The sequence below is a fragment of the Cavia porcellus genome, unplaced genomic scaffold (genome assembly GCF_034190915.1).
Source record: "Cavia porcellus strain 051 isolate PalLab524CR breed Dunkin Hartley unplaced genomic scaffold, mCavPor4.1 scaffold_32, whole genome shotgun sequence".
NCBI classification, from domain to species: domain Eukaryota; kingdom Metazoa; phylum Chordata; class Mammalia; order Rodentia; family Caviidae; genus Cavia; species Cavia porcellus.
Window position 1 is genome coordinate 13,514,112 of NW_026947515.1, and position 10,199 is coordinate 13,524,310.

Consider the following 10,199-nt stretch of genomic DNA (forward strand, 5'->3'; position numbering starts at 1 on the left):
TGTATCAGACAAACAGATTCAAAGTTCAAAAACTTCTCTCCCACATCAGGCTTCAAATCAGTGTAAGTTGTAGGGTAGCCTTACATTTCTCTAAAAGGGAGGAAGACCAACTGAAAAAAATGACAGAAAAACAGATTTTAACTCAGAGGTAAATTCAAACTCAGTATTTGTATCACTAAACTGTTACTTTGGCCCTTGCTAACAGTCTATTAGGAAGTCATTTGTTTGGATAATTGAAAAACCATTTTCCTGTCAATTTTCTGATCATGCCAACTCAGAACACTGGCCCGGCTAAAGACTTATTCCATCTCACAACAATGCTCAAAGTAGGTCACACTTAGGACCCAGTGTACGTTATTAAGAATCACGTGTTTACCTGGCTCACAGCTAACATGTTGACTCCATTCACTAATGTAATTTCTTAAGTTCAGACTAGGATGGCACATTAGGATATAAAGTATCTTCAATTAAGGACTGGAAAAGCAGAGTCTGTAGCCTTCAAAGAGACTTAATTAATTTTGTGCTAAACATGAAGGCAGGCCCAATACAACAAAGAATCTTTATAGGTTAACTGCAGAGGTGCTGGGCTGGAGCTGGTAGAGGTCTTTGGGTTCCTTAGACTACTGTCCTTGTCACTGCCCCCAAACGCCTGTCCGCCTAAGGTATTTTCTCTGCCCAAGGGGAGGGGGTGAGGGACGCGAAAACGTGTTTTTTCTGTAACTCTGAAACAAAAATCCACTTAAAAAATAGTGTTTAAAAAGACCTGCAAAACCCTAGACAACATGGTTGGCAAATAAAGGAGCCTCCTGATGCACATTAAGTACTAGATGCTGTATTTCAATTCTGCCAAGTAGAAAATACCTGACACTATGAAAACTGAGAACTGACTCCTACCTCATATAACAAAAACCATCTTTTTGATTTCTTTGAATGGCCAAGAATAAAGACCTCGTGTATTTTTCACTTAAGAATCATGTTTAATTTTTAAACTACTATCAAAGCAGGAGCAGAACCTATTAGCCAAGCCAACACTGATTCACTGACTCCACCTGTAGAGGATCCCTATTACTTTTAGGCCAAAGATCTTCTATTACCATGCAATTTCATTAAAAAAAAAAAACAATAGATGGAATCTCTTCCCTCATCTATTTAAAACGTGAGTACAGACGAGCATCTTTTAACAATGGGGCTAAAACCGCTTCTGCTAATCTTTTTTAGACTAACTGAATGGATCTACGCTTTCCTGGGGCCAGTACCATAAACCTGACGCCCTTAAATTTCATGCCCTTGCCTCCAGCGGTTATTGCCCTACGCCCTTGACAAGGTTCAGCCAAAGTTTTTTCCTTGCCATGGTTTCAGAACTCCCGTGCTCACGAGACGGCCGGCCAGGCAAGACAGGAGTTGGGAGCGACCCGACCTTGCGACTTCGGTCGCCCACCAAGAGCGGCGGGGTTCGGGGAGGGGGTACTGGGGTGCAAGGGTCAAGGGCGGTGCTAGGATCTCCCGCCTCGTTTGCAGGGAGGTGAGCAGGAGAGGTCACCCCGCAGCCCGACACACCCGGCTCGGCTCACTTCCCTCTCCGAGGGGGGCGAGGCCCACGGCGGAGTATGTAGCTGGCACTGATCTCCACAAAGGCAGAAAGGGCAAAGCAGGGCGTCCCGGGCACTTTCTCTGGGGGCGGGGGACGAGGGTACCCGGGTGGCCAGCAGCCGTGCCCCGGGCGCGCCCCCCTTCCCGCCAGTCCAACCGCCCGACCCGGTCCCGGCCTCCCAAAGACAGGGAAGAAGAGGGCGGCGCCCGCGCCCGGGCCCGCGCCGCCGCCGCCAACTCCGCTCCCCGGCCCCGGCCCGACCGGCCCGGCACCTTTAATCACGTTGCTGTAGATGGTGGGGCGGAACTCCTCGCGCGCGCGCTGGTCGAAGTCCTGTCCGTGGATGATCCGCATCTGCTTCAGGAAGGTAGACTTGCCGCTCTCGCCCGCGCCCAGCAGCAGGATCTTCACCAGCCGCTTCACGTAGGTCTTCTCCCGCGACAGGCATTTGTCGATCTCTTTGGACTTGCGCTGCTGCTCGGCCTCGCCGCTCGTCAGCACGCAGCCCGGGAAGCACACGGACAGCACGGAGCGCGACGGCAGGAAGTCCGCCATCTTGCCGCCGCCTCGGCGGGCTCCTCCGGCTCCTCCACCTCCTCCGCGGGCGGCGGGTGGCTCCGGCACCGCGGCTTGAAGGCGGGGAACGCGGCAGCGGCCCGAGCGCGCCGGGGGAGGGAGGGAACCCGCGAAGTGACTCGCAAGGCTGGCTGGGCTGGGAGGGCCGGGCGCGCAGGGGGAGGGAGACAAGGAGGGCGGGCCCGGGAGGGGCGGTGGCCCCGAGCGCGAGGGCGCGCACGCTGGCTTCCGTGGGCGCGCACGCACACACTGCGCCCCCGCCTCCGCCCGGCAGTCGCGAGTCACGCGCTCTCTCGCGTGCTCGCCTGCTTGTCGCCGCGCGCGAGGAGCACCCGGAGTCGCGGTCACGTGCACCGGTTCTGCGGCGCCTAAAGAGCCCGACTTTCTGTTTCCCTTTAGCTGCGCCCACTTTCGCAAAGAAGGGCTCAGTTTCCGAGTCAGGGAGGTCGGAGACCCGATTGTAGCCCCTGCCCCTGGGGCTCCTTTTCTCTTAGGTGGTGCGCCATAACTGCTGTCACCTGCACTCGCCCTGCCTGTTGCGAGGCCACTGGCTAGAAAATTATTTGCACAGCCGGCGGGAGCCAGGAAGATTGTTGATGCCTCTTTAAAGGTGACTCTGTTGACACTATACTCCCAGATCCTCACCTATAATGACACTCACCCTCCCCACCTCAGCTTTTTATGGCATTTTTTGACCCTCATGGACAGTAGTTTGAGGCAGAAGGACTGGAGTCGTTCATCTGATATGTGACCGTTAATGTCTCGCACATGTGCATTCCCACTCGAGCTGCGCTATGATTTAGGTAATGCTGAAATCAGTGAGTGGCGAGTAGGGTGAGGTCATGGTGAAAACCCCCTAAGCCGGACACAGTGATGCGGATTCTTTCCCACGAGGAAGCAGATAAGCAAACAGCACTGAAGCAGGCAAATTTTAGGTTTCCTGCCAGATTACAGAGGATATGACCAATGAGAGAGGCTTTTTTTTTTCTTCTAACAGCTGATTGAGGCTAGGACACCTGAAAGGCCTGGCTGGAGACAAGCGACTAGTGACAGCAGGGTTGGCAGGATGACTGCTAGAAGGGACTCCAGAAGCTGACTTTTGTTTCATTCTGAGAACAGTATTTAGTTCCAAGCAAAAAAAAAAAAAAAAAAAAAAAGGGCCAAAAGCCATTCAGGTTTTAGCAGTGCAACCTAATGCCCTTTAGTTTGGGCTCCTATAGCTCAGAATCTTCCCATCTGATAGAGAGTTAGGCTAAGAGGTCAGCAAGCTGAGAAGCTTATGAGCAAGTTTAAATTTAAAAATCAGTGCTAATCAGTTACTATCTGGGGTTGGGTATGTGACTGAGAAGTCTCATGACTCAGTACCCTGGCTGCAGTAAACAATGCCTGTAGTTGGATAATCTCCCACTCCAGGGGCCAGGCCCTTTTGGCTGACAATCTACAGTCTCTGCAGTGGGACAGGTTCATCGCTAGTATCTTTAGATAACTAGGATTGTGCAGTGCTGTCAGGCCAAATGGATGGTAAAAGTCAACCAGGGGTGAAGGATCTGTGTCTCAACAACTGTTAGGGAAGCCTTGCTTTTGAACTACGAAAGGTCTAGCCATTGTCTAGGACAGGGAGGTAGCCGTAGCCCCTAAAGCCCTGTTCCTACATTGACTGCAGATGCTAATCTGGACTCTGCGGCAAGGACAGAAAGTGGAAGCTTGTAAGTCAGGCTTGTTAACACTGCTACCCCCCTCCTTCAGTGGGTGCAATGAAACGGAAAACCATGGATGCCTAGGAGGTAGGAAGGCATTCCTGCCCAGCCAGTTCATGTCATGACAGGTAAAGCAGCAGGGAATCTGTTCAGAGCTTTGCATGGCACCTTACTTTGGAATAAGCTGAGACTGAGCCCAGCTACTTTAACCGGGGTTTCTGAAAAAAAAGACTTCTTTTGTCCCTGCCTGAGCTTTGTCTCTAACTCTCCTGCTTCTCACTGGTGATAAGACTCGTAAATTGTAAACATAGAGTTCAGTGGTTGCTCACAAAGTTATACATGGATTTGTCATGTGGTGTAGAAGTTCTTTGCTTTTTGCCAAAGAACTGAAAACAGGCCTTTAAACAAAAGCATGTAAGGCTATGATCATGGCAGCACTGTTCAGAACGGCCAAAACCAACCAAATGCCCATCAGTGAATGAATGGATAAATAGGATGTGTTATGTCTATACAATGGGATTATTCAAGCATGAAAAGCAGTAAAGGGGCTGGAGATGTAGCTCAATGATGGAATGCTTGTCTATATGAACTCCTGGGTTCAATCCCCAAGAAAGAATGTAGTACCACATTAAAAAAAAAATGAAGTATAACACAAGTGAACTTTAAAAATAATGTGCTGAGTTAGGCACAATGTAACCTGTAATTCCAGTATTGCGGGAGGCTGAGGCAGGAGAATTACAAATTTGAGCCCATCTAGGCAATTTAAGAAAACCTTCACTATAACAACAACAACAACAAACTGTCCAGGAATGTAACTCAAAGTAAAGTGACCCTGGGTTCAATCCCTAATACTGGAAAAAACAAAACAGTTAATGCTCAGCGAGAAAAAAAAGGCCCCGTATCTTATGGAAATGTTCTGAATAGGCAAACCCAGGAAACAGAAACCAGATTGGACCAATTGAAATTACCAAGGCCTAGGGGTGAGGGAAGAATGGAGAGTGACTGTTTAAAATGGATACAAGATTATCTTTGATGAAGATGTTTTGGGACTAGATAGTACTGATGGTTGCAGAACCCTGAATGTAGCAAATGCCACTGCATTTGTACCCTTTAAGATGGTCAAATGATGACTTTCAATGTTAAGTAAATTTTACCAAAGAGGGGCAGGGAATGAGTGAGGGAAAATGCATCTTCCATAAATAGTCATTGGCACTGTTTCACCTTGAACTTCTCACAGTGTGGTGTAATGAATGAAAAGTGCCACTGTGTTTATTTTTATAGGCTCACAATTAGTTGCACCAGAAGTAAGCTTCAGGTTACCCCAAAATGACATCGGTGCTATTTTAATTTTCAGATGCATTGTTTCATAAGTGAAAAAAAAAAAAAAAGACTCCAAACTTTTTAAGGGAGTATGGAGTCTACTGGTTAGAATCAAATCTTTTGGATGCTGTTCCCAACAGATCCAGATGTCAGTTGATTAGAAACATCTGCATTATCGCAAGCCAGTTAATCCATATGTAAATGAGGAGTTTAGATGCTCCCTGGAGCTTTGTTAAAATGATAGGAACAGTTGATTAGTTGCAAGGTTCTTTTTGGGAGCACAAAATTTAATGCTAAACAGTTTTGCAAGGTAAATAATGAAAGATGACAATACAAATGAGATACATCTTCCAGTGACAGCCTCTTGTAACTTTGAAGAAAGAACAAGCCCTTTCTAGTAATACCACCATTCATAGAAGCTCTTGTTTGAACTCTTGGAATGGAAAGATAGGCTTTTCCTTTATAGTCATAATTTATTTTCAATTTTAAAAAATGGTATTACTGAACTTATTTACCAATCTTTGTGCCAAATAACTTTGGGCTGTTTACAAAAATCAAGAAAATCCACATAGGACAAAAATGTGTCACCCTCAGATATACTCAAAAGAATGTGCCAGAGGCTCCAGGAACAGTTCCAAGAAGAGTTTCAAAAGTCTCTTTTTGAATGATGGGAAATATAATTTAAATAAATGCATTGCTTGCCAAGCTAACTATTCACTACTACCAACGAAGGGACAACACCCACTTAGATATGTTTATTTAAAGATCAGTCACATTACTTGACGATTAAACCTTGGGTTAATTTTCTAATAAGGAGGATGACACATCCAGCGTTCTTGTTACACAACCCTTGTGTTTCACCATCAATATAAAAATAGGTGGATTCACATTCTTTCTTCCAGATGAAACGGGCATGGACTTTTTCATACTTCCCTTTCCTCTCCAGGAAAGGAAGGGAATTCCCAAGCTCTTTCATAGTACAACCCTCTTACATTTGTGTGATGTTTTAAATGCTGCAGAGCACTCTGACCTACTTTCCTTTATCTCATTCACTGCTCACAATAGCTTGCCTGGGAACACCCAGCGTTAACCTTGCTCTGCTTGGACACAAGGAGAAGCTGATGGGAACAAATGCTTGAATAAAACTTTCTCAAAGCCCTAGTCACCATGGCCATTTGCAGAGCTAGGACTGGAAACTCCCTAGTTTGACTCTTTATGTGGTTGTTCTTTCTAATACACCAAAATAGTCCTAGTACTCAGAATGCCTGGATGTATGAAGACAAACTGGAGGCCAGAAACTAACTGTACTTAGCCTCCAGGTACCGTGGAGTCCAGCGGTTTTGTTTGTCTGTTGTTTGCTCTGTTTTTCCCTGCCCCTTCCAAGCTGGCTGCCATCTTGAAGTTCCCCATCTGTTAGGCTGGTTCTATTAAGATGTTCTGTCCTCCATACTTTGAGCTCAGACTGCGTATAAAATGTTCCAGGTGGCTGATGGTTAAATAAGAAAAGAGGAGCTGAGCTTAGGGCAGTATTTTCCAGGTGTGTAAAGTCCCACACTTTAGTCACTTAACGTGAGTTAGAACTTTTAAAAGGGGCAGCACTTTTTTGGTGATGAAATTTGTTGTTGCCTTTACTAGAATTAGCTTGTTATGTGGAAAGTTTTGTATGAAACCAGACATGTGGAAGTGAATTGTGGGTGGTTTTGTTTGTTGTTGTTAGCCGTGGAAAACATGACTTTAATTATTAGTTGTATTTTTCTCAGCCTCTGAAGAAGATCCACAAGCTGTCGATGACCAGCTGAGACCTCAGCTCATTTGAAGTAAAAAGCCTGTACTCTTTGGAAGGCACACACCAGAACTCTATAAATACTTTCATCTTGCCTGCTGCATCAGAACTGCTGCTGGGAAATCTGTTGGTGTAATCCTATGCACAAGGCTGAGTCTGTACACTTGATATTCTTTCTGAGACACTGAAAATATCCTGTTCACTCCATCTCCTTTTTTTTCCCATACCAATATCACTTTAAAAGTCAGAGATACTTTTTATGTTTTATTGTCCTTAAATGTCCCTTGCCAGAAAAAAAAGCAAAGATTTTTAATTAACCTAAATTTTGTTTCTCCAGGGATGTTCAAGTTGGCATTCTGAATTTATTCTTGCATGTCAAAATACCCTGCTTCCAATGTGGTGGCAGCAGTTTTCTTTCCCTAAAATGCTGGATCAACAGACCTGGACGGGCTGCTCCTAGCTATCATGCTCTTACGGGGCTGGCTCTGGCTATAAGGTGGCATTGCATGTCATGGCCTGCAGAGCTGGTCTTTGCTTCATTCTAAAGTGCCAGGAAGCATCAGCTGGCTGAGGCTACCATCAGACAGTAAGGGCTCACCCGGGGGTTCTGAGAAACAATCCAGTAGCCCATATGGCCTTTGATGGATCCAGACAGGCTGTGGCAGACTGAATCCCAGAGCCAATAATGTCATCAACTTGTCTTTCTCCACATTCCTGTGTCAGCTGCTAAGAAGAAGAAAGGCAAGCTCAGGGAAGAATTCAGGGAAAGGCTGCACCTCCTGAGTCAGAATGACACCCTCGAGGATTTAGAAGATTCTCCTTGCTATGCTGGACTCCAGCAGGGAGACGAGAGGCAGAAAGAAAAGCCAGAAGTGGCTTGATGTGTGCTTGGCAATTTTGCTATTATGATTGCTTGAACTGTCACAGGAAAAGTTCCCTGAAGTAGCAAGGTAATCCACTACTCTCTCTAAATCAATATGACTCATCAGATTGCTTGCCATTCACTTTGTTTTCCAGACAAGACATGCAACACAGTGGGCAGAACTTGGGTGAGAACTGAGTTAACAGATCCAAGCCCGATCTGTCCTGTCTGTAGATTGGGAGTAGTTATATGGAAAGATTTCTCACGGTGCACTCAGTGTCTGCTCATACCTGGGAGACTTAATTTTAGACTATTTGAAGAAGAAACAATTTAATGTCTTTAAAAACCCTTCAGAGGCTTGGCAATATTATCATTGTCGTTGTCATAATGTTCTCTCTGTGTCTTCCTTAGCCCTCCTGTCTGTGGTTTAACCATCCTTTTCCTCTCTCCTCAGCTTTATTTAAAGCTGCTGGTGCAAACCCCCAGCAGGATCTGTTTCTGGTTACCTGATAATAACAATGAGAAAAACAACACCTACCTGCGAGAGGCTGTCCCAACACTCAGCTCTGAAGAAGGGCAGGATTTATTAGTATCCACAGTAGCCTCAGGAGTCACTTTGTCAACCAGAAAGGTGAGGCTAGCAGATAGAAATGCTGGCACAGTACAGTGGAGTGCTTTCATAGTGATTCTGTGAGGTGGAGGGGTAGACTATCAGTTGGTATTATCATGCTTCTTTCTGTCGTGGTGACTTGTCCCCAAGGGGGTGGGACTGAGGGGTGGCTAATGGGTGTGCATGTCAATACTTCAGTCTGTGCCTCTCTGCCAGGGTATAAATACTCCCAGCAGCCACCTTGGACATCCCTTTGGCCTAGGGGTGGACCCAGTGATGATGCAGGCTCTCCTCAGGACAGACCCACATGTGGGGAATTGGCTTGGCCTGTGTGCATAAAGCATTTTGGGATCTTGGTACCTGCAGTTCAGTTTGAGAGGAACCTCAGGTCTTTGGGGGCCTCTTGGCCTTGCTCCATTTGCAAGGCCAACATTAGAGAGGGCCACTTTTATCCTCCAAAACACTGCCACGCAGGGGTGTCACTTGTCCAGAGTGAAGGGTGGAGCTAGCTGGGAAGATGCCACAAGATAACGTTCCAATTGCCCCCTTCACAGGAGCCAAGCCAGACCGCAAAGATTCCCAAGATCTCAGGCTCTTGAGATGGATCCCAGTGGAGACCTTTATGAACATCCAGCTGAAACATTCCACTGGAGTCATTCACAGGCCAGTCCTTGCTTGTGGACAGTTTGTGCCCAACCCCCACACCATAGGAGTCCACTGAGGCCCTGGTAGTTGCTGGGTTCCCAAGACCACCCCAGGTTGAAAGCCAAGGGGCACTTTATGAAAAACCAGCGGCATAACATCTAATGTTCTGGGCTAATTCTCAGTTGTCCAGTCACCTTTCAACTGCAGATACTCAGTAGAAGCTCATTTTGTCAGATGTGAGCCAGGATCTGAAAAGAACACCCAAGAGAGACAGGCAGGAGCATCAAATCACAGCTCTTCCACCCATGTATCTGTGGATTTCCTGTCACTGGCCACCTACATTCTCTGGGCTTTATTTTCTTTATCCAAAAACGAAAACAAATAAAATGGAACTAATAATACTAAGTGTCATAATCTGAAAATCACCCAGCATAGTAATTGGCCCAGAGTGGTGTCAAGAAATGATGTTCTTTGCTGTTAGGATTGAGGATTAAATTTGTTAAAATAACTGGATATAGGATACACCTGTATTCCCAGTGAGTTCAGAGGCTGAGGCGGAGGACTGGATTTGAGGCCAGCCTAGGCAACTTAATGAGATCATGTCTAAACAAAAAATGATTTAAAAAAAAAACAGAAATTCAAAATGCAATGTATATTTTACATTTTAAGAAATCTCAACAGATATAGTACTTTTTGTTAGAAATACTTAACCTGTACTTAGATTGTTAAAAACTTAGCCAAAGCAACACATCTGTAATCATAGCTACTTGGAGGCTAAGGCAGGAGGATCCTAAGCTCCAGCCTGGGCAACTTTGTGAGACCACGTCTCACAATCAAAAGGGCTTAGGGGAGGGTATAGCTCAATGGTAGAACACTTGCTTAACATGCATGAGGCCCTGGGTTCAATCCTCTGTGTCCCCCCCAACACATACATATAATTTACAGCTGAAAAATAGATTCACAAAACCAAGTTGTTCCAAATGTACTTAAACATTTTCTAGTAACTGAGTTATGTACCAGTCTTCAAATTAAAATGAGTAACATTAAATAAAATACAAAATTCAGTTCCTCAGTGACATTTGATGCATTCAGAAATTACATAGAGTTTGTGACCT

At 45.8% G+C, this 10,199-nt stretch overlaps 1 protein-coding gene and 1 long non-coding RNA gene across 5 annotated transcripts in view; one reads left to right on the forward strand and one right to left on the reverse strand.

Moving 5' to 3' along the window:
- Positions 1–2,624, reverse strand: part of Gna13 (G protein subunit alpha 13) — a 43,638-nt gene extending 41,014 nt beyond the window's left edge. Inside the window, exon 1 of the mRNA XM_003465238.5 lies at positions 1,864–2,624. Coding sequence (XP_003465286.3) covers positions 1,864–2,146 — 283 coding nt within the window. The 5' untranslated portion in view covers positions 2,147–2,624. The remainder of the gene's footprint in view (positions 1–1,863) is intronic.
- LOC101788593 (uncharacterized) lies at positions 1,838–9,485 on the forward strand. 4 transcript variants are annotated; one of them, XR_010045236.1, is made up of 5 exons: positions 1,838–2,014; positions 6,945–7,121; positions 7,305–7,917; positions 8,284–8,460; positions 8,994–9,485. It is a non-coding gene; the product is annotated as an uncharacterized LOC101788593 (long non-coding RNA). The 4 variants fall into 4 exon arrangements; XR_001200218.2 differs by adding an exon at positions 2,662–2,970 and having other exon boundaries at positions 1,889–2,014; positions 6,945–7,917; XR_001200219.2 differs by adding an exon at positions 2,662–2,777 and having other exon boundaries at positions 1,889–2,014; positions 6,945–7,917.
- Positions 9,486–10,199: the final 714 nt, after the last annotated feature.